The sequence below is a fragment of the Pomacea canaliculata genome, linkage group LG4 (assembly GCF_003073045.1).
Source record: "Pomacea canaliculata isolate SZHN2017 linkage group LG4, ASM307304v1, whole genome shotgun sequence".
NCBI classification, from domain to species: Eukaryota; Metazoa; Mollusca; class Gastropoda; order Architaenioglossa; family Ampullariidae; genus Pomacea; species Pomacea canaliculata.
In genome coordinates this window covers 13,413,664-13,438,959 of record NC_037593.1, presented here as the reverse complement: position 1 = coordinate 13,438,959, position 25,296 = coordinate 13,413,664, and the positions used below count along the sequence as shown (strand labels likewise).

Here is a 25,296-nt window from a genome sequence, read left to right as displayed (position 1 = left end):
GCGAACGGCTCTCCTACATACGCACACCCCTAAACAAACGCGAAAGAGGGTAAGCGGAATTTTCCTAGTACAATCATCTATATAGTAAGATCGAAGGACCTGCCCATAAAATATATTCAGCAGAACACATAAATAATAATTGTTTAAAACATGACGTGTATTAAAAGTCAGCAATAATTAAATTAGGCTTAAAGTTGTACAGTGGTGCGATGAGATTTTTCTGGGATTAAATGTGTGTAACGGTAAGATGCGGTTCTCTTCCCGGCCAATCTTTCCACAACAACAATTAAAACACAACACTTTCGTAGGTTCTGGATCGTTTTACTCCAACGCCAGCTGGTGCTCCAGACTTTCACGCATTTCATCGGTTTGTTTTATTTCCTCTACATATTACCTAAAACTAATACTTCACCAAGAGCAGGCAACCGTGAAAGTGACGAATAACTTCTTTTTCATTTAAATAACTCTTTCTCCAAGTCAATGAAGACGAAATTGTGAAGCTCGTAGAAGACACCTACAGCAATAGAACGCTGTGTACTAAGTCACGCTCATACGTTCGCCCCCATTTTCTGATTTGCACACGGCACTAAGAAAACTGCTAAATTCTGATTGGATGTTGCCATAGGACACCTATCTAAAGGACAGACTCCAACTGAGTGAGGATCGGCTTCGTTTGTGTTTTATCCCGCAGAGTTCAAATAATCCTCCTCTTATTCTCATAATGGATGTGTGAAGGTGGATTGCTTTCTGTCTGCCAAGACTAACACTTAGCCTCTTGCGAAATTCTACGCTTTAGTCTCTGCGAGCCTAAACAAAGAATGTGACTAAACCGGAAGTTTTGTAGTAGCATGCCTCGTTTTAGTAGTTAACTGGGAAAAAATATCATCTGCCAGTAATACAAGTTCGTGGTCTCATATGCATACGTTCGATTGTAGGGCCTTATATCAAATGGGCAGACATCTATGAAAGACAATTTATATCTTTCATGTTTTCCACTAGAATGGAATTATAAACATGTTTTTTTCTAGTTGAAAGATTTCTCTATTCACACTTCTCTTGTAAGCAGCTTAAATATAAATGATAAATGTTAGTGTTCAAATGTGCCAACAACGTAAATATTTTATATCCACAAACTTTTTTTGTCAGGAATTGTCAATAATGGAACTTTCAAGTAATAGAAGTTCTAGATACCTTCTCTCTTGTTGATATATTTAACTGCTTACGTTTATCGATATGTCTACAAAACTGATTAATATTACAATTAAACTAACCTAAAAGAATCTGGCATTAGCTTGTAAGAGTAGGTCAGTTTGCTTTTGTCCTTTTACTGATGTGTCATATGCAGTACTGTGCTTTTAAAGAACATTTTAGTGTTCATTTTGCCCTGAATCTATGTGGAAGTGTCAAAATATTGCACAAACGGTTCCCAGTCACTTAATCCCCAGACACTTCATCCCCGACACTTCATCCCCGACACTTCATCCCCTAGACTTTTAATCCCCAGACACTTCATCCCCAGACACTTCATCCCTAAACTAAATCCTTAACTATAAAAATTATGAAGTCAGCGAAAAATTTAATTGAAATTCAAATTCAAATCATGCTTTTAACTTCAACGTCATTTGAACATCAACAACATTAGTTAAAGTTTATATAAGCTAGTAAATTTAATGTTCTTCAACAATATGATAGGAAAATTGTTCTTGAGTGTTGGGGATGAAGTATCGGGGATTAAGTGTCTGGGGATGAAGTGTCTGGGGATTAAAAGTCTAGGGGATGAAGTGTCGGGGATGAAGTGTCGGGGATGAAGTGTCTGGGGATTAAGTGACTGGACACCTGCACAAACATCCAGCTAAAGGATTACATGAAAGGTTATATCTTTAGAATTAAAGTTGGAATTGTTTATTGTGAACATGGTGAATCAATTATTAGCATGAAGAAAATACTAGGTAAAGATTGAAAATTATAAAACATTTATGATGATGGTGAAAAAAAATCAAACTAAGTGTTAAATTTGTTAAAATTTGACCATTACAAACAAATCTTATTTCAAATTAAGTGAATTTTCAAATTAGACATGCTTCTTCAAGACCATTTCTTAATTTAAATTACAAGTCACCCACATAATTGTTTCAAAGAATTAAAGTGCCTCAGGTGAAGTTTATGCTCACAAGTATAAGCAAAAACTTAGGTTGTAAGGTGCATGTTATTTCTATGTATTTGTTAAAGGATGTTATACATTGAGGCAAACTCCTTGATGTATATGTCTTTTTCATATACCATCTGCTGTGAAAGAAAAATTTCCATTGCAACATTTGTCTTAATGGGCACTAAGGTATTATTATTTCTATTCCAACGTTTCTGCTTGTCCGTCACAAGCACCTTTGTGTACAAATGTTATTCAGAAATATCTTCTGTAAGTGCTCTCAGCACATTTCTGTCATGAGGCTTGGAAAAGATAAGCTGGTTTGGACATCTGAATAATGTACTGTTGACTTTAGTAATCTCAAATTTCTATAATAATAAGAAGAATAATGATAAGAAGAAGAATAATAAGAAGAGATGCTTGGAGATAGTAAAATCCAAGCATGTAGCCAGGCTCTTTATGCTTTACATTAACATGTCAATAATATGAATTACAACTGACAGAGGAAGGGTGTAAAATAACAGTACTCTCTCTCACCCAACACACAGCTCTGTATGTATATTATATATTTTTTAGTGCTTAAGTTATGTTTTCCAGGAGGATTTGGTTTTTGCAAAATAAGCATCATTTTTTAGAAGTTTTTATCATGGAGCAAAGCAGTGGCAGTGAAGTCGGTAAATAATATAGTAATGATATTGTATAAAATCTACATTAATTGATTTTATATCAATCACACTGTTTGCTACCAAAGGAGCGATTTAACTTATGTAAAACAATTTTTTTTTTTTAAAATATCAACATTTCATAAATATCCTTATGCTGTACTCCAATGATCAAGAAATATGCAAATCTAAAACAACCGCAAATATTGAAAGAAACAAGCTGTAAACATAAAGGAGAAACAGTTTTTTTTCAAAAAAGATCATAAAAATAGTCCAATCCTTGACCAAGTTCCCAGATAGATATCCCAATACCAAACTTTGAAGCCAACTCAAGTCGTTGTTGGATAGAATATAGACTGGGATAGTATATAACATGCTGTCCCTGAGCAGTGCTGCTGCAAAGAGAAAGCAAAGTGAATCATAAGAATTTGTATACAACAGTGGAGCCCAACCTTTTCTTGCCCGAGGGCCACACCAGACATGATATAAAATCTTGTGGGCCAGAACATGGCGGTTTTGCCAGAATCATGATGTTAAAAATGAAAGTATGTTGGGTCTGGTAAAAATGAGAAGGTTGGATGTGGCCCGTGAGCTGTAGGTTGGGCGCCCCTGGTATACAACAAAGTCAGCTGCAGAAACATCAGTCACCAAAATGTAAACAGTACTCCATATGATAAAAGAAAATGCAAGAAACAATAGTGAACAACTATGTCTAATAGTGCTTATGTAATCTAACCTACTGAGTAAACGGCACGTGCTGACGGAATGAATATGTTAAACTAACCCAAACTCTGTAACGTGTTCAGCATTTGCAGGATCCCAGGCAATATTCACTTTCTGCTTCTGCAGGAGATCCACATACCTAAAAATAACACAATCTTCATAAGAGTAATTTTATGAAAAAAGCTTTGACAAGTGGAACATGCATACTTTGCACCAGAAGGTATTTTTGAACACTCTGTTATCAAATGATACAAGTCTGCATTACAGGCTTGAGTTTCAAATCAAGAAATTAAATTCATTATACACTTAGAAATGAGAGTGTGCCTGACATGCTGAGTTACTTTGTTCTCCAGCAATTTTCCTGCTTGCTTGTTTAACATCTCTGTTTATTTGTATTATAGTTTTACAATATATTTTGTTCCTTTATTAACTTTTTATTTACCTTCTGTACACATTGATGCTAAACAGAGGATGCATGAGAAAATTCTGACGACACATTAAGATAATGACAATGCCTGCTAAATAAACATTCCAAATTTAATAAAAATTAGAAAACAACGCAACCACAATAAAAGTGAGAACGTGCTCTTTGTTAAAAAAGACTGCGGGAAATACTCTGAGATCTTATCAGTAATTGCTAGTAATCATACTAAGTAAAAGTTCAGCTTATGTTTTTTAGTCATTACTAGTGGTTGCATGGTATAGACGACTAATTTCATTGTCTTCATCTTCATAACTTTCATTAGAAACGACAAAGGACTCATCCTCTAAATAGAGCTTTTAAGATTCAGAGTTAAAATAACAACTAGTTAAAAATCAATTAAAAAGTGAAAACAAAGAGTCACTCTCAACCCATGTGTTCGTGTGGTAATAGTGAAAGGGAAGGAAGCCGTGTGATCTGTCTTGTAAATCTCTTCAGTTTACAAATATTTTGAATTTATTTTGTACTTGAGTACAATTATGTAATTTAAAATCATTTTTAAGTAATTCTAAGACAAGAACATAACTTTTAATGCAAAGTTTTAGCATAAACTGAGTGACATTTTATAATGGGTGAGGTTCAAGATTATATTTTTGAAACCAAATTAGCTGTATAGAGTTGACATGGTGACTTAGATCTTATCATGTTTAACCTTAAAGTATTTAACCTCTAGATCATTAGTATGAACATTTACCTGTCCAAAAAAGCAAAAAAAAACAAACAAAAAAACAACCAAAAAACGAAAACAAAACAAAAAAACTGACAGACTTTTTATCTTCTCATCCAAGCAGAAATTATCATACTAACTGAGAACCCAGGATTGGTTCCACCTTGGAGCCCACTATATAGTATGTGCCATAGAAATTCAAGCCTGCCAATATTTTCTTTCGTTCTTCTGGATCCCATGTTGGCGAAAGGATCTCTACACACTCCTGGACCCACTGAATGGGGCTGTTTGGACCTGGCCTGAAGTAATGAATGAACAATACAGCTCTTCATATTGCCAACTATAAAAGAGGTGATAAATAAACATAGTAATAATTAAATTATTCCATTGAAAAATAATTCTGCAATAATATTGATGCTGCAAATTTCATTTCTACTTCTATGTGCACAAATAAAAAAGCATGCTCTCAAATAAGTCCACAAATTTTACAAATATATTATGATTACTACTCTTAAACTATATTACAGTTTCTTGTGCATGATAACAAAATGACATCTGATCTACAGAACAGTGACACTTTCATGGAAGCAAATAGCGAAAAAGTTGCATTACTTACATCCTTCTACTAGAGTAATCATAAGTCATGAGACTGAAATAATCCACTGCAGAACGCAGATTCTCAAAATCCTGTCGACCAAATATCCCTTCTGTGCCTCTGAAAGGAGAATTAGTGACTGTGTGATCCGATAAAATTTGCAAAAATGGCAAAACACATGGTAACTGTAACAAGGTGTAGTTTCCCTCTGCCTCCTCCCTCTGTTTTCCTTTACACTTTGATTTCCTTGCATACATTCTTCACATTATCTGCTTTTATGATCTTGTAAAAAAATGTATTCTGTCGTCATGCCTAACTTTACAGATGCTTACGATCGAACTGGTGGAGGTATAACAAGTACAAGAATCTTCTTCTGTTTGTGCAATGCCTCTCCAAGGTGTAGTAAGAAATGTGTCAGCTCACTGAAGGGAAGGGGAATAAAAACACAGTTATGCATGATACAACATATTCTTATGTCCTAAGGTAACAGAAAGAAAGGGTTTTTGAATCAGCGTTCTTTTATGAACACACTTTCTCTGTTTTTAAAGGCTAAAAGTGTCTTTCATGTGTACTTTATCATTTCTTTGCAACCTTCTGATTAGGTTTTATGTGATGATAATAATTACATACCTTTCCTGATGGGTGAGCTTCTGGTGTTTAAAAAACACACCTATACACTTCTATTTAATTAGTTGCCAAAATATTCAAACGTACACAGCAATTGACAAAAATAAATAAATATCAATGACGGACTGGAATATATAGATTGTTACAGACTTGTTGACATGGCTTGCAGTATAAGTTATTACAGATTACCAAGGACCAAGATGAGAGAATGACTGGTTTTTCATATAAAATGAGAATTTAATTTCCGTTGCCAGTAAGTTTTGTCAGACTTACTCTGCCAAACAAGCAACCTTATTTGTGGTCCACAATAACATGACAAGCTTGGCAAAAAAAAAAAAATCTACACACAAATAATTTAAATATTTCAATTATACCATGCCCAACACAACAACTATCACCTGCGCATATTTCCTCCCACCTGAGGCCATATTTCTATGGTAGCACCATCAAATTTCTTTCCCTGAAAAATAAATAATGTTCACGACTGTGATCAAAGTATGGTAGCTGATATAATATCTAATCACTAATTACATATCCTAATGAGACCATCTGGTGTAAAGACATATTCTGGCAAATCCGACCCTGCGCGCAGAGGTGACTACCCAAGGCCCTGCACCTGATGGAGGCCCCGCGCTAACAAGTACACCATTGGGACAGAGACGTTATACCCTATGGACAGCCAACATGAGGCGCGCGCAGTGGGAAAGCGTTGACTCAACTCGTGTCCGCGGGGTGTAAGAGTAGGTGGGGTACAGGCAATATCCGGTCGCTTCATCCGCGAGTATCTTTCAATCCTTTACTATTGAAGAAATCTTCTTAGTAAGTATGTTTTGATATATATTTATTAATATGTGAATGATAATGAAAAATTCTCAAATATATCGTAGTATTTGTAATTATGTTAAGAGTCAAAATGTTTTTGTCAGCAAGTTCTCGCTCTCCAGCTCATTGCTTTTCTTAGTGGTTACAGAGGATAGTTTGTAGTGAGTTTATCGCTTCTGAATTCAGACTAAGGCTCTAAGAAACGTGCCATAAATTCCATTTAAATCCTTCTTGATTTTTGCACAATGTTGCTTTGAACACATTCACATCACTCGCTGTGTTATCAGGACGATAGTGCACTTGAAATGGGTGGCGAAGAAAAATTGGATGTTTTTTCATCTATTACTGATATTGATGTGTCTAATCCCTGTGACATAAATATGCACAAGACAGCAAATCGTTCTTTCTCTGCATGTGGCAACTGTTTACAGGGCTGGCTGCCTTGGCGTGATATAGCCTTAGTTGCTGGCAAGGCGTAGAACACCAACTCCCCCCCCCCCCCCCCCCCGACACACACACACATTGCGAACCGTATCCAGCACTCAGCAGTTTCAAATCAGCAGTGTTGAACATTGTTTATACTAGGTGATTAATAGTTCAATTATTTTTACAACTTTAAATCTTTTCATCTGGCACACCAATACTTAGAACCACTGGAAAGTCGAATTATTATAAAATATAAAAGGTTATATTTATCTCACACGCTAGCTAGGTGACTTAGCTTCAATATAACAATATAATGTCTGGAGCAAGTGGTCGCTCTTTCGATGCTGCAGCTAGAATCACAACAGATCTCAAAAGAGCTTTTTCCCAGTCTTTATTATCTATTCTTATTCGGAAAAATGATCATAAACCTTTGATTCGAACTTTGCAAGCAGGGCATCCCGGAATCGCACAGTTGCTGCCTGGCATCTAAAAAAAAAAACAATAAATAAATCACGACAGAAGCACTGCGACACACTGAAAGACGAAGCCGGAAAAGGCGAGTACCACCCGTGGTCCAGCGCATGCGTGGCGCAAGAGATCTGTTCCCGCGCCTGAGTTGACTGTCCATAGGGTATAACGTCTATGATTGGGATGAGACAGTCTGTCATTTTTAATTGCCCTGTTATGTATGTTGTGCCAGCTTCCTAAGGCCCCACAACTCTATCTGCCCAAGGCCCTGAATCCCTCTAGTGCTGTCTCTGGGCCAATGATAAATGAAAAAGATACTGAATAAGTATGCTTCTCTTAAGATGTGAAGTACCTTTAAAAAGTTGACCAAGGTGTCTATACAATCTTCTATGGCATCTTCACTTGAAAACAAAGCACTGAAGTCAGCTAACCCCCAACCATCAAACAGCACCCTTGGAACTGTCAAAATGAGTAAATGTGCCAAATAAAGAAATGTGCTTTTTCCAATTAGAAAAGAATTTTATAAAATCACTTTCTTATGCTTCATGGATTTTATTAAACATTCTGTCATCGTTTAATTACGATTTTATGCAATATAACTTCAAGACTACAGTACCTACCAATGCTCACATTTTTTCCACTTTGAACTTCATTGATCCAACCTGTTAAGAAAATCGAAAGCAAACAAACTGCTGTAAAACAAATCCCTGAGGCACTTGATTGTTATTTTTATAGTTAAACCAAAGATGTTAAAAATACAAACCAATGAACACTAAACAGCAGAGTTTAGTAGCACATGTAGTAGTTTTGCTTCAGCTTAGTGACTTCTGGGATATGGTAAGAGATTTTCAGGATATCCCTTGTCAAAGATGTCATAATTACAGGCAGTATTCGGGTTATGCCAGCCCTGAGTTACAATGTTTCGTGGTTGCTACACATCTCCCATTTACTGTATAAAGCCTTGTTTCGACTTAAGTGGTTTTGTGTCGTAAACGTCTTAACTTGAACTTTGTGTTTCATTTCATTATTAAATGCATTTTATATGTGTTTTTTGAAAATTACTGTGTTAGGATAGGATAAGTGTTTACAGTATGTTATTTATGTACAGTATGTTAATGTATGTTCCGACTTACAGCGGATGGAACAATGTTGTAAGTTGAGGACGGCCTGTATTTGCACATTTCTGAATGAGAAGGAATGTTTTGTTTATCATGTGACACTGTCACCTACATCAACAGGCCCTGAGTTTGCTTTATCAGGAGACAAATAGACATGCCAATACAATACATTCAACACACATGCACACCTACACCTTCTCTCACATACATGTGAAAGTTCCTAAGGAGGATGCCAGGTAGTATGGCAATCCTACGAGTCCTTGTGCCTCTTATTTAGGATAGTGATGGCTGTTGGCACAAAGGACCTCTGATAGGATCTGCTTGTGTGACAAAATCATTCCATCCATTGACAGATTTACTCTTTCAGACATGCTGGACCCTACAGTACCTGTTGGTGGAACTCTGAGACCCACCCTCTGTGGTTTGTCCTTCAGAAATGATCGTATCCACAGAACTAGGCTGGTGTTGACATCCAAGTCTAGTATGTGCTTTACAAGAAGGTGTGGCTGGACTGTGTTGAAGGTGATGGAAAAATCCATGAACAGGACCCAAGAACAGGTGCCAGAGGTGTCCAAGTAAAAGAGTGAGAGTGGCATCAGACATTCCCCTGCGTGGTTTGTAAGCAAACTCCAGAGGATCCAGGCAATCAGCCACAGTGGACTTCCCACAACCAAACTTCCCACAACCCTCTCCAAACACTTGGCCACAACAGATGTGAGAGCCACAGGTCGAAAATCTTTCAAGTCAGTAGCGTTGAACTTCTTCAGCACTGGTATGATTGCTGATGTGTGCCATAAGCAGTGGACACTGTGGAAGGTGGAAAAGTCTAGCAAAGACACCCCTAGCTGACAATAATTTTTAAATTTCTCTTTACTGAAACCAGCTAGAAACCTTGGTTTTCAGTAACCTCACTCTTGAATGTATTCTGCTTGTGTATGTTCATGAAAGTACATTTGATACCTACCCTAAAAAAATGTGTGCTCGTGTACATTTGTGTAAAGAGCTTTTAGTCCAGCTGGTGCTGCAGAAAGGCACTAAGTGAATGCACTGTTCCCAGATTTCCATAACCTGAACCCCCTAAAGCATAAATATTTTCAAACAATTTGATTTTTACCTTTTTTTTCTATCTTTGTATCTTAAAAATCCTGACCTTTATCAATGTCATGACTTCCTTCAATAACAAATACTCCATTTGGTTTCTTCTTCAGCTGCAACCACACTGGGGAAATAAGGGTGAACTTATGGGCAAACATTTTTGCCACATCATAGCCATGGTTGTTCCACTGAAATTCAGATTTAAAGCAAGTGCAGGAGTATTCCTTATCAATAAATAGACACTAATGAACATGCTTTTGTCAAGACACTTGCCAAATGTTTATGTTTTGTTAAGCTTAAAGTGCAGCAGCAGAAACGTACGCTCAGTCAGATTTGTGTGGGGTATTTACAAACTGGCAGATAATTGTCTATGATTTCACTAGTAAGAAAACAAAGCAGTCAAAAGTGACATCAAGCAATTAATAACTTTTGCATCCCTTGTTACTTTGTTGCTGCTCTCTAACATAAATTGTCATTTGGCACAAGCTAGGTATTAAAGGAATGTCTAAAATAAATGCCATCTCTGAAGCATATGACCATGTCTAGAAACACCTAAGGAACAAGGCAAAAACATGTTTGAGGGAATTCTCTCCATCAAATCTTGTCAAAGAGGAGGTTGCACTGTTAAAAATCATGAGACTGCTAGGCATCATGAGTTACCTGGTTAAAGAGATTTTTGGGTACAATTCTTTGTTAAAGAAGCCAACTCAGTTCCTGCTACTTACACAAATCACCACAAAGTGATATCTTTTCATGTGTATAAAAATAAGAACAAATGGAAGACATTTGTGTAGCACATCATCCGATAAGCTAGGCACTTTACAAAATAATCATTTCTCATTCCATGCATGCATACTTGCAAACAAATAAAAGAACAAGACACAAATCAAAGAAATAGGAGATGCAAGTTTAGAAGGCAGAAAGGACCCCTAAAGACCCGAATTGTCTTCACAGTTATGCTACACTAACCCTTACACTCTTTTTGCTTCAGATTCATTTAGTATACATACATAAGTGTGCATACATTTGTGTGTACAAAGTTGATAGCACTTTTGCATGGGCTGCAAGTTCTTTTAAAAAAACATATTTGTATCCTCACCGGTGTGACATATCCAAGAACTGGACCTTTGAAATTTTTTACATCTTGTATTAAAGGTGAAAATCGTGAGTGTTCTTCTAAAATGTGTTTCCTCTTCACTTCTGCAGTGACAAGACCTCTGTCAACAACACTCAGGACCACCTTCTGTGCAAAAGTAAATTAAAAATTACATATAATAATGCAAATAGCATCAATTAGTATGCAAATAGACAACTCCTTTGGTAATCAATAGTATGTGGAAGGACTTATCTGAGGTTGATCGTGCTGATCATACACTTGTTTTCCTAAAACTACTTAGAAATAGTATAGTCAAAAAGGTTAAACAAGAGACTGAATAAGAAAAAATATTTAATAGAAAAATGTTTTTCTGGCACAGACTGGTGTCAATCAAGCAATGTAGATAAGTTTTGCCATATGTACCTATCAGATATATAGTGGAATCATAATTATATGATACTTGAGTCATTTAATACCTGGCTATCCCTTTTTTTGTTTTTGGTTTTATCACTTTTTGAAAGTGTTCCACTGACCAATGATCCCAATGCCAACACCATAACAAACATGATCAGACCACTTGCAATGTCCGTCTTCATCTTTCTCCTGTAACAAGTACATCTTAATGCTTATAGCAGTCTTGTTAATAGACAAGTAGTTTTGAGCAGGCATTGTAGTATTGTGGTTTAAGGCCAAACTTTAACCATCCGGTGGGAAAGAATGAATTTGATAAAGTGTCTCACCTGATGAAAACAATTAGCTAAGAATGAACACTTCGGCTGCCAGTACCAAGTGTGTTCCTTATCTCCCTCCTTCAAATAAAGTGAGCAAATTGTTGGGCTTTTAATGAACTGGACTATAACACGTCACCTGCATGTTGCAAACTAAGGCTTGCTCAGACCAGTGACTAGAAAGGCCATGTGCCCATCCAACAATATACTGGCAACTGGGGTTTATGAGAGGAAGGAGGTGTGGTATTCCTGGACATAGCGATCTCTTATATTTTAGGATTCTTTACTTTTAAACGTCAGCTCTCGGATGATATGCCTCAAGATCACAAGCTATTAAGTCTGAGAATGCTCATTAAATCTAAGAACGTCTGTCGTCTGAGCCATCCTCTCAACTCTCTGTCAAGGACCTATACAGCCAAGGTGAGAATCTGTGTGCGCAGATATGGGAAAGGACCCGAGGGTGAAGCAGGAGAATGTGCGCTACCTACGTATATCATAATCAGCGATATTAAACTTTATTCAACATGAATATAACTGAATAACTAGGAAATTGAGTAAGTAGAACTAAATAAAATTTAAGAATTAAGTCTTGTTCATTTGCGCGCAAAGCTGTATTAGCAAACTTGTTTTATCGTCTTGAACTGAGAACAGCTGAGAAAAACCATTGCTGCGTCTCACGTCCCCCTCGCCCCCTCCAACAACAGAGCGAGAGAGAAAAACAAACGTTAAAAAAAAAAATTTCGTTCTGGGAATCAACAATAAAACTAAGTAATGTTTTAGTTTAAGCCTCTTTTCTTGGTTTTATACTGTGATATCTTTGAACCAGATGCCAGACACCAAAATCTAACCGATTCGTCTGCCGAAGAAAATGTAGAAATAAATCCGAGAATGAATGAAAGTCGCAGATCAAATATAATAAAAAAAGTAATTGGTGATTTCGATGAACATTTCACTAAAGTACCTTTGATATTTCTTGCATATATGTTAATAGTAATTATCAAACTTCCAAAGTCCTAGAGTCTAGGATTTTTCAAAACGATTCGCCTGTGAAAGAGCAAGTAAGCGTCACTTCCTTTGACAACGAACGACAGTCTGACAGCCACGTGTGCACCCTGACCCGGAAATAAAATTATGATGGCGCTTTTCAACGGAAGTTGGCAGTCTGTCACAGCAGTACAAAATGGCGGACGGTGATGATCTTTCTCAGCAACAAACCGATAATTTGCTTCAGTTTCAGGTTAGAATTTCAATGTCATAGATCCTTATTTTTCGCCCCAATATTATGGACATTCATCTAACATAATCTAAGTTTTTTAACTATGTTTTCTTGATAGGTATAGAAGAAACGGGTCCTCTTTCATGGGGATCGCAGTTAATTTTGCAATGTTGTTAGATCATCATGATTGTGATGATGCGTAAACCTGGTAGTTGTTTCAATGGGGTTTATACATGTATTATGTTAAGATTAATTTTTATGCCAGCGAAAAGCATAGGTGAAATATAAAGATATTCAAAGTATCGTGGAAAATAACAACACTGTGCAACTCATGTTTTTCTTCGATTTCTTGAACCTACGATTTAGGAATGACCACAACTTTGTATAAATTCAAATTTTAGATTATTACTTTTAGCTCTTTCAGGATTTTAGATGACAAATAGATATTATTCGTGCTAATTTCATTGAAACAGGATTTGACTGGTATTGAGGATATAGAACGCTGCCGGACTATTCTTGAAAGACACAACTGGAACATCGAGGTAATGCGACGTTTTATTTATAATCGTTTACCAATATCCCTTCTGATAAAACAACTTTGGCTTAGCTTCACAGAAATACGATGTATGTTAAAGTGATCATACAACCAGTTCTGTGTATTGTATTATCTCATGAATTGTTTAAATACATTTTTGGTATTGTTGATCAAGATTGTGCTGGTTTCATAATCAGTCATGATCTGGTTTTTTAATAATTGAAAATCTACGTGCCTAGAACATTTGCCTTTGAGGCGTGTATACTAGCCAATGTTTAGTTATTCAACTTTTATGCCAACTATATGTTCAGATACGAATTATGTCATGATAAAAAAAAAAGGGTCTACACAAAAGCCTGAGAAGGAAATGTATTTTTAAGCATTGCATCACAAGCTTGCACAGCAGTTGACAAAAAGAGATGATCGTAAATAGGCAGCAACATAAGCACCGTGAATGCTGATAGTGAAAGCCTGACATTAATCAATTTCTTGATATTTTTGAGATAACAACTCCATCACATTTATTATCTTATTCAGTACATTAGGCAATATTTGAGAAGAAAAACTGCACATAAATGAAAGAAGTTTTATCTCAATAACTTACCAGCTTTTTAAAAGAAAATTCTTGCTTGAAAATGTTGTTATTAAAAGTGTAACGAAACTGCATATTTATAATAATGATTTCTGGTTTTCTCTTCATTCATCTTTATGTAAAAAGCTTTCTGTTCTATGTAGACAGCAGTGCAGGATACATTTAATGAGCAAGAAGGTGCACCCACAGTTTTTTCCCAGCAGGGTGCCAGAGAAGCCAGGGAACTGGTGGTAAACACACAACCTTTCAACCAAAGGTCAGAAAACCTTTTAGAACAGATTATAATCAGTTATTATTGGAAACCTTTATATTGTATTTGATAGGTGTTATACCATATCTGCAAAGATACTGGGCATAAGAAGTATATTAAGTTTTAGTTAGGTAAACACGTTGTTCTTAGAAATTATCGCTTGTTACATTTTAGAACTTTGTGCATTTCAATGAGCACAGCCAGAATGAAGTGCTTAGATTATTAGACTGCCACAAAGTAGACAGGTAGTGGAGTGCATATATCAGCAAATAAAAACACAATCTTAAACAATTCATGTTCTCTTCCTGGTAGTGGTTTTTCACGCTTATGCAACCACAGATCTTTAACTGAGAAACAGTATAGCACTATATCTTTGATATTCCTTTGTGTCTGCTTAATTTGATTTCCGACAATTATTCTCTGTGTGTCAATTGCCTGTGGAAAAAGACACCCCTGGAGCTGTTCATTGATCTGAAAACCCATTTGCTATATTTGACTCATTGATGCAGGATAATAGTATATTGTCAAATGCAGTATGTGCTTGTTTAATATCAGTGAGGATGCAGAATAACAAAGCAATAAACTCTCTTTTACATGTTCCCATCAAGTTGAGCACAATTTTGAGACTGGTATAATAAACTATTGCAGTAGCAGTAATAAGCTTTATGGCTTATTATGACAAGCAGGGAAGATTATAGGAAGAATGAGATTAATGGCATTTGCACTGTTGACATCATGGTAGATTTAAGTATTCCACATTATTTTATGTTATTTAAAGGAAGAAGAGAACTCATTTGAATGTATGACAGCAGAAATTACTTGCTGCCTTCAATTAAAAAATACGCTTAACATTTACTTTCGTGATTTTGTATGGGTATTGAAGCAAGTGAAAGAATAACAACAAAGAAGAGATAATCACCCATACTCTTTGAAATAGTAGGGATACGCTGGTAAATTAAGACTGAAACAATAAGGATTGTAACTTATGTGCCTAACTTTGAGGAAACACTCAGAAGCTCTACATTTGTTTAGCAAGAGTGTGCTGTCTATGATAGGTTTGTATATTGTGGCAATGAACATACCTCTTGAATTTGTGCTTACAATGTAGACATTACATTAAATATAGGAATTCATGGACAGAGAGATGAAGTATAGAAAATCAGATAAATCACATTTTCTTTAGGATGTACTCTTTCAAGAAAATTTGGGGTTTATTTTTCAAAAGGACTCAGCAATTTTATTAGGCCACATTTTGAACTGCAGTCTTAGATGTAACCCATTATAGTGTAAATGAATGAATTCTGCTATTTTAAAGTTAGTTTGTGAGAGAACAAATTGTTATCAAATAACAAAAAAAGTAAACATTTTTACTTCTCTAGGCAACTTTTAAACAGATCAAAAGATTCTTTACATTAGTTTGAGTGACAGTCAGATATAGGAATTTATTAATATATCTTGCTGTATTTCTTTTTTCAGGGTGATTTCTATACAGCGTCAGCAGCCAGCTGGACTTTGGCAGTGGTCATATTATGTAATATTTTTCCCAATCCGATTTGTTTGGTCGACAGTTTTTGATGTCTTACGATTTTTCTGTAAGTGGGTCAGCTAATTTAGTCTTAAGTATGAGTAACAAATGTATAAGTAAATTTTATTTTGTGGTTAAGAATTTTTTTTTAAAAGTGTGTTTTTGTATGAAAATATTGAAAAATGTAAAAGATGAGATCATTTTGTTGTCAGCTAGTATGTAGTCTTTTATTTTGACTTTAAATTAATTTGATTCTTCTAATGAATGGATTATAATGAACATGTAAATGCTAAGAGTACATATTAAATGGCAAGAATGTGAATTGAGGAGAGCAGGAGAGCTCAGAAAACAGTAATCGCAGTATTTTGTTTGTTTGTTTGTTTAACAGTTCGATTGTTGCGTCCAGATCCACGAAGAAGTAAGTTGTGCATTTTCTGTAGTTTGTTGTTTAAAGTAGTAGTTGTTGTTGTTGTAGACTATAAATGGTTTCTTTAAAAGGAGCACAAATGTCTTAAATGTTAAGATGAAGATTTGAGGTGAAGAAATGCGTTCTTAATACAGATGTGTGCAGTCATTTACTTTCATGTGTGGCACACTGTTTCATATTGCTGACTTGCATCATATTTTGCAGATGTTACTGATCCATTAGGTGATGTACTTAGGTTTATCAGCCAGTATGAGTCGAAATATGGCAGCTGTCATCCTGTCTTCTATCAGGGAACATACAGTCAGGTGAGGTGCAACCTTTTCAGACTAGTCTGCATTACAAATAAATTATAATTTTTTCCCCTTCACAAGTAAATGCAAAATAAGTAGATTTCTGTAAAAAGAATGTTATGAGGGGATTATAGATGCTTGAGTGTAATTTTGCAGAACTTCTACACTCATAATTATTTAAAACTAACGTAGAACTTGTGCAAGGATGCAGGCGAAAACGAATTGTTTAGTTTCCTGTATGGTCTTCAGGCATTGAATGATGCAAAGCGTGAGCTAAGATTCCTGCTGGTTTATCTCCATGGTGATGATCACCAGGACACAGACAGTTTTTGTCAGAACACTTTGGCTGATCCACAAGTGTGCACATTTCTAAACACACGTACCATCTTATGGGCCTGTAATACAGGTAGCCCAGAAGGATATAGAGGTGAGTTGCTATTTTCAGCTCTCCTTTCACCTGCTAATCCATCCCAAAAAACCAGCTTAAAGTATATATTTCTGGACTAATTTTCTAGCTCACTTAAACTTTTCAGCATCATACACCTGTTAAATGGTTATAAGTAACACTAGTTTATATTACTAGTTTGCACTAGCTCTTTGATTCACCTTTATTTTTGGGAGGAGGAAGGGGGGTAGAATTAAAAAAATGAGCATAAGCATTAACATAAAGTGTAATAAATCGGTATATGATATAAATTGGCATTAAATTGTGGTTGATGGTGTTTCTTTAAGGAAGCTTCTCTGAAACTCCTGTTTAGACTTTTAAGCTTAGTCTTCCCTTATATACATCCCCTGGAAAAAAATGTGGAGTACCACTTGTGGTCCGCATTTTTTGTATGTTCTGTAAATAATGATTTTTGTCACTTGTGTGTTTGCATTTGCACAGTGTCACAAGCACTGAAGGAAAACACATATCCATTCCTGGCTGTGATTGTGCTGCGAGAGAATCGTATGACAGTTGTAGCCAAAATAGAAGGACCTATTGGTGAGTCGTTATTAAGCTACGCTGGGGGAAGTGGGGGGGGGGGAAGACTGATGGTCACAAAATTCTTGTGTTACAACTGTAATATGTAGCCTATATTTATTATGATTTATTTTGGTTTGTAGTTGTTTATTGCTCTCAGGGATAATGCTGTGAGTAAAAGATAGTATCAGATGTTGAAACTCTTTGACTACCAAATGACAGTAAATTGGTTAAACTGGCTCTTTAACCATCAAAAGTTGTCTCCCTGACAACAAGTACATTGTGTCTGGCGTTCAGGGCACTTCACTAGTGAGGGAAGCAACTGCCCTTTGACAGTTTTTTTTCTATGGTTTTAGTGTTGTTCACTGGTTTTGCTTTTACCACAGACAGTTCTTACCTCACCTGTTTGCTATTCTTTTATGGTCATGTCATCTGAAACAGTCGATGAAAAAATAAAATTTTGAGAGTAAATTCTCTTTCTTCGATACTTACCATTTACTTACTCGATGTTGCACTGATTATAGGTTCTCAACTGATGGTATGAGGACCCCTAGGGGTAAGGCAAGGGTTATGCAGGGGTACGCAGCATCATAAGCACATGCCATTGTGAAAATAAATACTTTTATGCGCAAACTTATATGCAAGGGGTACCCATGGACATTCACCCTTTACGGGCACAGTCGCGAAAAATTTTGAGAATCTCTGATTCAGAGCACCCATCAACATTTCTTGATTAAACATTTACCACATTGTAAATTAAACATTTATCACATGGCTTTTTACATTTAAGGAACTGGTAGCCAAGAGTACAAATTAATGCTTCTTGTACAGTTTGATTCCTTGTTCTTTTAAATTGAATGAGAAATTTTATTTATTTTATTGTCGTGACATTGTCTAAGTGACTCTGATTTTTTTTTTACAGGGGCAGAAGAACTGATGAATCGATTAGAAGGTGTCATGCGAGAAAATGAAGTATCTTTGATTGCTGCCCGAGCAGAAAGGTCTGGATTTTTTTTGGGGGGATACCCTTTTCCCTGTTCTTTCATTCATCCTCACTTAAGAATTTTTCATGAAAAATTTATCAACAATCAATTTATCAGTTAAAGTAATACAAGAGTAAAATGCTTATAACCTTCCTCTGTAACTTATTCCTGGTTCTTTCACAGTCATTTTATGTGAATGCTTAACAATAACTGTATGCCTCGCCACCATATTCCCTGTGGGGAACTGCGTGCTGCTGAAGTTGTCAAAGAAGAATGTCCATTGGAATGTGAAATGTACACTCATTTTACCACTATGATAAGGTGACAAAACTCACCCATAAGACACCCCAGAACAGTGATGCCCAACCTTTTTCGGCCTGCGGGCCATATCCATTTTGAACAGCCGTGTCGCGGGCCATATCCATTTCGGACAGCCGTGTCGCTGGCCACTTCACCGCAAAAATACACAAAGGAAAAAAAAATAGAGCAGATACCATTCTTTTATTAGAAACAAGTTGTACTTACCATTAATTATGCAGTAATTAGTTGGATATTTGAAGTTGTTTTCCCGAAACCAACTTCTGAATGTCCGGCCTCATCGTAGAGACACCAAGTCGGAGCACTGAATCGAAATGTTCGTCCATCGAAAAAAGATTGGGAAACGCCCCTACGTGGGGATAAATACTTCTTCTTCCCTTTTTTCGTTTTTTTAAGGTCTTCTTTTATTACTAACATGCCGATTTCTTGCACTGTGGGCAGAAGTTTGGCGGGCCGGATATGGCCCGCGGGCCGTAGGTTTTGCATCCCTGTCCTAGAAATAATACCCGTGGGATTTTGTGGAACTAGCAGACATGAGATAAAAAAACTAAAAGAGGGATAGTGTGAAGATTTGTATGGAATGAAGTGGTTGGAGCCATCATCAGCCGTTCTCTCATTTTAACCATTCTGATTTCCATCTTCATCTCTGTCAGGCCTCGTAATGTTATATTTTTCTAGATCTTCCAACCACAAAGATGATAAAGCTGGAAAAGTTCTATGATCATCTACATTGGAGTTGTCTAGCTGGGACTTAAGGGAAAAGATGTTCCAAGAAAGTCAGAGCAGGAGCCAACAAAGAAATTAAAACACAGCATGGACAGTTTTTACTGAATGTGAGAATGGATGGGTAGCCAGCATAGAAAACGAAGGAGATGTTCTGTTTCCTTGCTCTAAGTGTACAGTGGAATTCTCAACTTTCTGTAGTTTGTGAAGAAGGTATGCAGGGCAGCCAGCAAGCTGCAGTAGTCAAGCCGAGAAAGTGTGTCCTATCAGTGAGATAGGAGTTGAACCATGCTAGTGCAGGTCCAGAAATTCCTTGAGGGTGTGGAGTCTTTGAAGGAGTATAGAGCGGTCAGTGGTGTTGAATGCAGCAGACAGGTCCAGTAGAGTTAAGGCAGAAACATCACCACTGTCAAGGGCAGATAATAGGTAGGTGGTCACTTTAATTGAAAGTAGTTTTGGTACTGTCAAAAGGTCTACATGCTGATGAGCTTGGAGGAATGAGCTGGTGGTTTTGTAAGTTGGCCCAGGTTACAGTTACAGGTTGATAGACAATTTGAGGCATTTTGGAGTGGAGTCTTTCTGAAGATGGCAGAAATACACATCAGGATTGCAATAGCGTCAGCAGGAATGGACAGTATGAACTGGCTTTGGTGCAGCTGTACCCTTAGGTTTGCTAACAAGCACTATCACGCTGTACCTCTTTCGATATCTTACTCCATTTCTGATAAATTTGTTAGTATAGTGTTCCCTCGCTACTTCGCAGTTCATATATCGCGGATTCACTACTTCGCGTTTTTTTTTTGAGTGAAGTATCGATCGATACTTCCGCGCTGGGAATTATCGTTCTACGAAATACCATAGATATTTCAACAGGAAAAAGAAGAAAAATGTAGCTGTATTTGTATTTCTATTAAAATACCATGGTTATTTTGTAGATAGAAAGAAAGAAATAATTGTGTATGAGAAATCCATTGCTATGCGTAAGCGACGAGCCATGATTGTTATCTCCCATCTCGCAGCCAGTTCGCATCACTTTTTTGGGTTTCTCTGAGTAAAGTTATAATTTTTTTTACACTAATTTGTTATTGTACTGTATTAATACCATGATTAATATATTACTTTACACTCACATGATATTGTTTTACATGTATACATTATTATTGCATGTATGTCCCTATTTCGCGGAAATTCGTTTATCGCGGCTGATCATGGCACCTATCCCCCGCGATAAACGAGGGAACACTGTAGATATAGTCTGTGCATGTGCTTATTTCATGTTAGGGAGGAGAGAAACTTCAACCAGACGTTAAGGCAGCAACAAGATGAAGCATACTTGGAGTCTTTACGGGCAGATCAAGAAAAGGTACAGCCTGGACAGTGCTTCAGAGTCTCAAACAATTACTGTTTAACCATGTTTTTCACAGCTATTTTGGGAAATGAATAGCTTAGTAGATAAGTTTAGTTCTCTGTTGTTAGTGATTCAGCACCTTAAAAATGTATAATTGGCTTGAACTTTTTTCCCTCTCTTTATGTATTTGTTTATTGATATGATCAGTAGTGCATTCCAAATTGTATGTTTTTATTCTTTCAGTCAGTACTTGTAGGTTTGTACATTTTCTTTAAAGACCAACTTGAACGGTTTACATTTTTTCAGGTATCAGTAGATATAGGCGATAGAAAACTAACCTGTAAATTTCAGCCTCCAAAACCCATCTGTTAATTAATTATCCGCTACAATTGGCACCTGCGGTTAACAATTGCTGATGACAGTGTACTACGTAACGTTTGTACACCAGTCACAACATTGCATGCAGTCAACACCAATCAGAGAGAATGAGTGACGGTTTGGATTATTTGGATGTTGAAAGTCTGCATTCTGTGTTCTGAAAAACTGCTACTTTTTAGACTTTTAATGTCCAGATAATCCAAACTGTTGCTCATTCTCTCTCTGTTTGGTGTTGACGGCTGGCAAATTCATAAATGGCGCACTAGTGTGACATAGTACACCGTTACCGGCACTCGTTGATCACAGGTGTGAATCGCATACTTTGCTAGCAGATAATTAATGGATGGTTTTGGAAGCTGAAATTTACATGTCAGGTTTATATCACCTAGATCTACTGATATCTGAAAAAAACTTGAACCATTCAGGTTGGTCGTTTAGGGTGAAATAATCTGTTTGCCATTACATCTGTAGGAAAGAAGGAAGAGAGAGGAACGTCAGAGATTGGAGGAAGAATTGCAAAAACAGAGAGATGAAGAAGCTCGCCTAGAAAGAATACAAGAGGTAGTTGCTTGTGTGGTTTTATGACCATTGAGCTTCTGTGAGCATTAAGTCTATCTTTTCTCTTCTGCACAATTCACAGAATGGAAGTGCCTAAACAAGGCTAAGGAAAACAGATAAAGAAGCTACGAGTTGTTGTGTTGCCATTCTCAGGCTGCTGTCACCTATAAAATAATTGCAGTTATCTGTTTTAGAGAAGCAACCTTTAAGTACAGTTTATGATCACTAAATAGTGGTCTGTTGTGTTTTCTGAGATTGTTCTTGTCGGAAAATGTTAGGGAAATAGGATGTTCTGATTTGGCATCTGGAGACCTAAACACTATTAATAGTTGTCTATTGTAATAGTATTTTGCTATTCTCCTTCAATTGATCCAGGAACGCCAGCGGAGAAAGGAGGAACTTGCTCTGGAAATTCCTCCAGAACCTGACGTTGATCATCCAGATGCTATTCGCATAGTTCTTAAAACTCCCAATGGCAAACGTCTTGAGCGGCGATTTTTAGGCATACAGTCTTCCAAGGTGTGGTTCCAGTATTCTATATTTGTCAAATGTTTATGTAGTTGGTACAGTTTTTTTAAAAGTTAGCAGAAGGAAGTTCAGTTGTTTCTCTAAATGTAAAAAGTATATTGAGATCTTGAGTTGTTTGGTGCTCTATCACTCTAGATCCAATTTACTATATAGTTCTGGTGGCTTTGTGTTAACATGGAGAGAAGGAAAGTCAAAAGATGACTACTGTCCCGAACAGGGCCAGGTGTAAAAAAAATGTGACTTACTGACAGTGGATACTATCACATTCTAATTATATCACAGGCAACCAGAATAAAACGCTTCTCGTAGTATTAAGTCACAGTGACCTATAAAGTGATAAATCTTGTGTAAATATTGGGTGTATTTTAGTAATCGAGAAGTTTAATAGCCAGCAGGCTTGTACACTACATCATCTCCACTTTTTTTTTAAAAAAAAGGCCTTCAATGTTTTGTAAGAATTGTAGCACTTACCAGGAATAATGTTTTGTATTCTGTTGCAGTACCTGTACTTTTATGTGTTTTGCCATGCAGAGTGTCCAGATGACTTCCAGATAGTGACAAATTTTCCCCGACGTGTTTTAAATTGTGAACCCACAGACGAAAAGGTGGATCCCCCTTCTTTCAAAGAGTTAGGCCTTGGTAAATCAGAGCTGTTGTTTATCCATGATAATGAAGCTTGAAGGAAGTTTCCATTGGTGGACAGTGCCTGGAGCTACTCAGAAAGGGCCTCACACTGCCATAGAAAATTTCAGGCTGGATGGATTATGCTTTTGTGGTCTCTGGATCCTTCTGAATCTTGCAGTAAAAATGAATGCCAGAAAAATCATGTGTTGGTTGTGAACTGGTGAAAGTTCTCACTGTCACATTGATATGAATTGAGCTGTGTGTGACTGCAAGGGGAATTCAGCTATCATCGCTGAATTGCAGCCATTGGCAGGGATTCAGTTTCAAGTGCAAGACATGCTGAGCTGCATGATGATGAGACATCATGCCGAGTGGAGTGGTAAAGAAGTGGACAGCAACTAATAATGTGATGTGATTCACAGTGCATATGTGTGAGAGGAAATGTAGCTTCTTTTGAATTAGTAGATAACAAGCCACCATTTGTTCTCTTGTTGCTTATGCAGTCATTCAGGTATGGTTTCAGAGTCCTTGGGCATTCCTTTTTTTTTCCCCTGACACTTTTATAACATCTTTATAGCCCCTTTCTATTCTTTATGAAAAATAAAATCAAAAACAAAATTTTTCCTAGATCAAAGTAAAAAAAAAGAGACACAATTATAAGGAGGATAAATTTTATTGATGATTTGATGTGGTGATGGGTGAAAAATGCAGTCTGGCTTTTAATTACTCTAAATGTAGAGACAAGAAAATGCTTATAACTTCGATTAATCAACTCAGTTTTTCACGCTTTTGGGCAAAGGATTGGTCCTACAAATGTAAAGCTCTATATGAAAAGTAACAGTTTTAAATCTACTAACAATTACATTCATAAAAGAAAAGGTGCTAAAGCATGTTTTTGGTATTCTATAATCTGTAGTTTTACAGATGATGATAAGTAGTATATATGTCTGTCTTAATTAAGATGCCCTATGATAGTAGGGGTAAAAGAACCTTTTGACTGGTATGCTTGATTTTCAAGATTTGTCTTTGTTGTTTTGTTTTTATATCTATATTCAAGTTGGAGGGATTTGTGACATTTAGCTACCAGCTTTGCATGCTTAGAAAAAGAAATAGGACAACAGAGAACATTTTCTTACCACCTGAAGTGATGTATGTGTGGCAAAAATGCACAAAGCTGCTTGTTTTAAAATTTGAAATAGCCATCTTGGATACCTTACAAAATTGTAGGAATCAGAAGCAATGAAAGTTTCGCCGTTTTGCAGCACAGTAACTAAAACTCTGCTGAGAGTTCATATATGTGGTTGTTCTGGCAACAGGAATAGTGTACAGTCATCAGATGAAGACCAGTCTAGCAGGGATGTAGGAGAGGGGGAGTTAAGAGAAATAGGGCAGGAGCCTGTAAATAAATTGAGACATAGCAAAGACTGTACTGAATTTTATTGGTGTTGGGCACCTTAGTCACTGTGCATGAGATGGCAGATGAGCCACCCACCATGGTCAGTAATACAGAGAAATTTAAGTTCATGGATGACAGGATCAGCAGGTTTCAGTGTGTGCGTGCCAGTGCTTGCTTGAGTGTTCATGCATTATCTTCACTTGCCTGCTGGCTTGAGTGATATAAGCGTGAATGTCCTCCCATTGTCTAGGATCTTCATAGAAATTCTTATAGAAGGGGAAAAAAGTGGAGATTTCCATTATTTTTTTAAAAGTCCTTGAAACTGAAGATAATTACTTATTTTAAAATTTGTCAAGTGTCCAGCAAGTGTTTTGTGATTTACCCATGTAATAATGTGTTTGAAAACTTTTAGGTTGAATAAATGAGAATTTACTTTTTGTTTTGTTTTTTTTTCTTAAGCTGTTACATTTTCTCTTTATTTATTTACAGTTTTTATTGAATATAAGGTTGATGAGCAAAATCGTGGTAACACACTGGGACCTGCCTGTGTGACTATACCCGTTAGGCGATCTTTGGTCACTGCTTGTTAACAAAATAGCAGTGAGTTGCTTATGTCCAGTGAAATAATACTGGCAGTGGCAAACTACAAATTAGAATGAATGACTGAAAAAAACACACTAAAATAATTTTTCTTGTTGACTGTGATGCATCATATTTACATTGTTAATGTTTAAAGTTAAAATTAAGCTATTGCTGCAAAGTCCAATGGCACAATGAGTTAAGGACAAAACTAATCAGAATTTACATAAAGCTTCATGTGAATGTATGAAAAATGGCAAAGAAATGCTGCTGCTCTGGAGAATATTGTAAATCTCAACAGAAGGTCTATCACATATGCAAAGCATTTAGTTTGCACACTTTCTCAACTAAAGAATGAATATTTTTTATGTGAGATCAATTTATCAATAGATCAGCATTTCATAGCTG

At 36.5% G+C, this 25,296-nt stretch overlaps 2 protein-coding genes across 5 annotated transcripts; one reads left to right on the top strand and one right to left on the bottom strand.

Annotated features, from left to right (window-relative positions):
- Positions 1–1,865: 1,865 nt before the first annotated feature.
- On the bottom strand, positions 1,866–12,753 carry LOC112561867 (chitinase domain-containing protein 1-like). 3 transcript variants are annotated; one of them, XM_025234685.1, is made up of 12 exons: positions 12,616–12,753; positions 11,403–11,529; positions 10,930–11,073; positions 9,886–10,018; positions 8,238–8,279; positions 7,970–8,076; positions 6,300–6,361; positions 5,607–5,696; positions 5,296–5,394; positions 4,820–4,978; positions 3,593–3,670; positions 1,866–3,200 (listed from the first exon to the last, which is right to left on the bottom strand). In XM_025234685.1, the coding sequence occupies exons 2-12, from the start codon at positions 11,520–11,522 to the stop codon at positions 3,059–3,061; spliced, it is 1,176 nt and encodes a 391-aa protein (XP_025090470.1). In that variant the 5' UTR covers positions 11,523–11,529; positions 12,616–12,753; the 3' UTR covers positions 1,866–3,058. The 3 variants fall into 3 exon arrangements, with proteins under 3 accessions (XP_025090470.1, XP_025090469.1, XP_025090468.1); XM_025234684.1 differs by lacking the exon at positions 12,616–12,753 and adding an exon at positions 11,667–12,485 and having other exon boundaries at positions 1,867–3,203; XM_025234683.1 differs by having other exon boundaries at positions 1,868–3,203.
- LOC112561864 (FAS-associated factor 2-like) lies at positions 12,746–24,746 on the top strand. Of its 2 annotated transcripts, none has more exons than XM_025234679.1 (13): positions 12,746–12,891; positions 13,344–13,412; positions 14,141–14,253; positions 15,724–15,839; positions 16,161–16,190; positions 16,404–16,504; positions 16,739–16,916; positions 17,376–17,474; positions 18,376–18,454; positions 20,759–20,840; positions 21,675–21,764; positions 22,137–22,280; positions 22,821–22,981. In XM_025234679.1, the coding sequence occupies exons 1-13, from the start codon at positions 12,835–12,837 to the stop codon at positions 22,842–22,844; spliced, it is 1,182 nt and encodes a 393-aa protein (XP_025090464.1). In that variant the 5' UTR covers positions 12,746–12,834; the 3' UTR covers positions 22,845–22,981. The 2 variants fall into 2 exon arrangements, with proteins under 2 accessions (XP_025090464.1, XP_025090463.1); XM_025234678.1 differs by having other exon boundaries at positions 12,761–12,891; positions 22,790–24,746.
- Positions 24,747–25,296: the final 550 nt, after the last annotated feature.

Excerpts from the sequence above, each read along its gene's own strand:
- LOC112561864 (XM_025234678.1), top strand. The coding sequence starts at position 12,835 with ATGGCGGACGGTGATGATCTTTCTCAGCAACAAACCGATAATTTGCTT. Across the intron at positions 14,254-15,723 it reads ACACAACCTTTCAACCAAAG|GGTGATTTCTATACAGCGTC; the intron begins GTCAGAAAACCT and ends TTCTTTTTTCAG. Across the intron at positions 18,455-20,758 it reads ATTGCTGCCCGAGCAGAAAG|GGAGGAGAGAAACTTCAACC; the intron begins GTCTGGATTTTT and ends ATTTCATGTTAG.
- LOC112561867 (XM_025234683.1), bottom strand. The coding sequence starts at position 11,522 with ATGAAGACGGACATTGCAAGTGGTCTGATCATGTTTGTTATGGTGTTG. Across the intron at positions 8,280-9,885 it reads AAGTCATGACATTGATAAAG|GTTGGATCAATGAAGTTCAA; the intron begins GTCAGGATTTTT and ends TTTTCTTAACAG. Across the intron at positions 8,077-8,237 it reads TGGAAAAAATGTGAGCATTG|TTCCAAGGGTGCTGTTTGAT; the intron begins GTAGGTACTGTA and ends TCATTTTGACAG.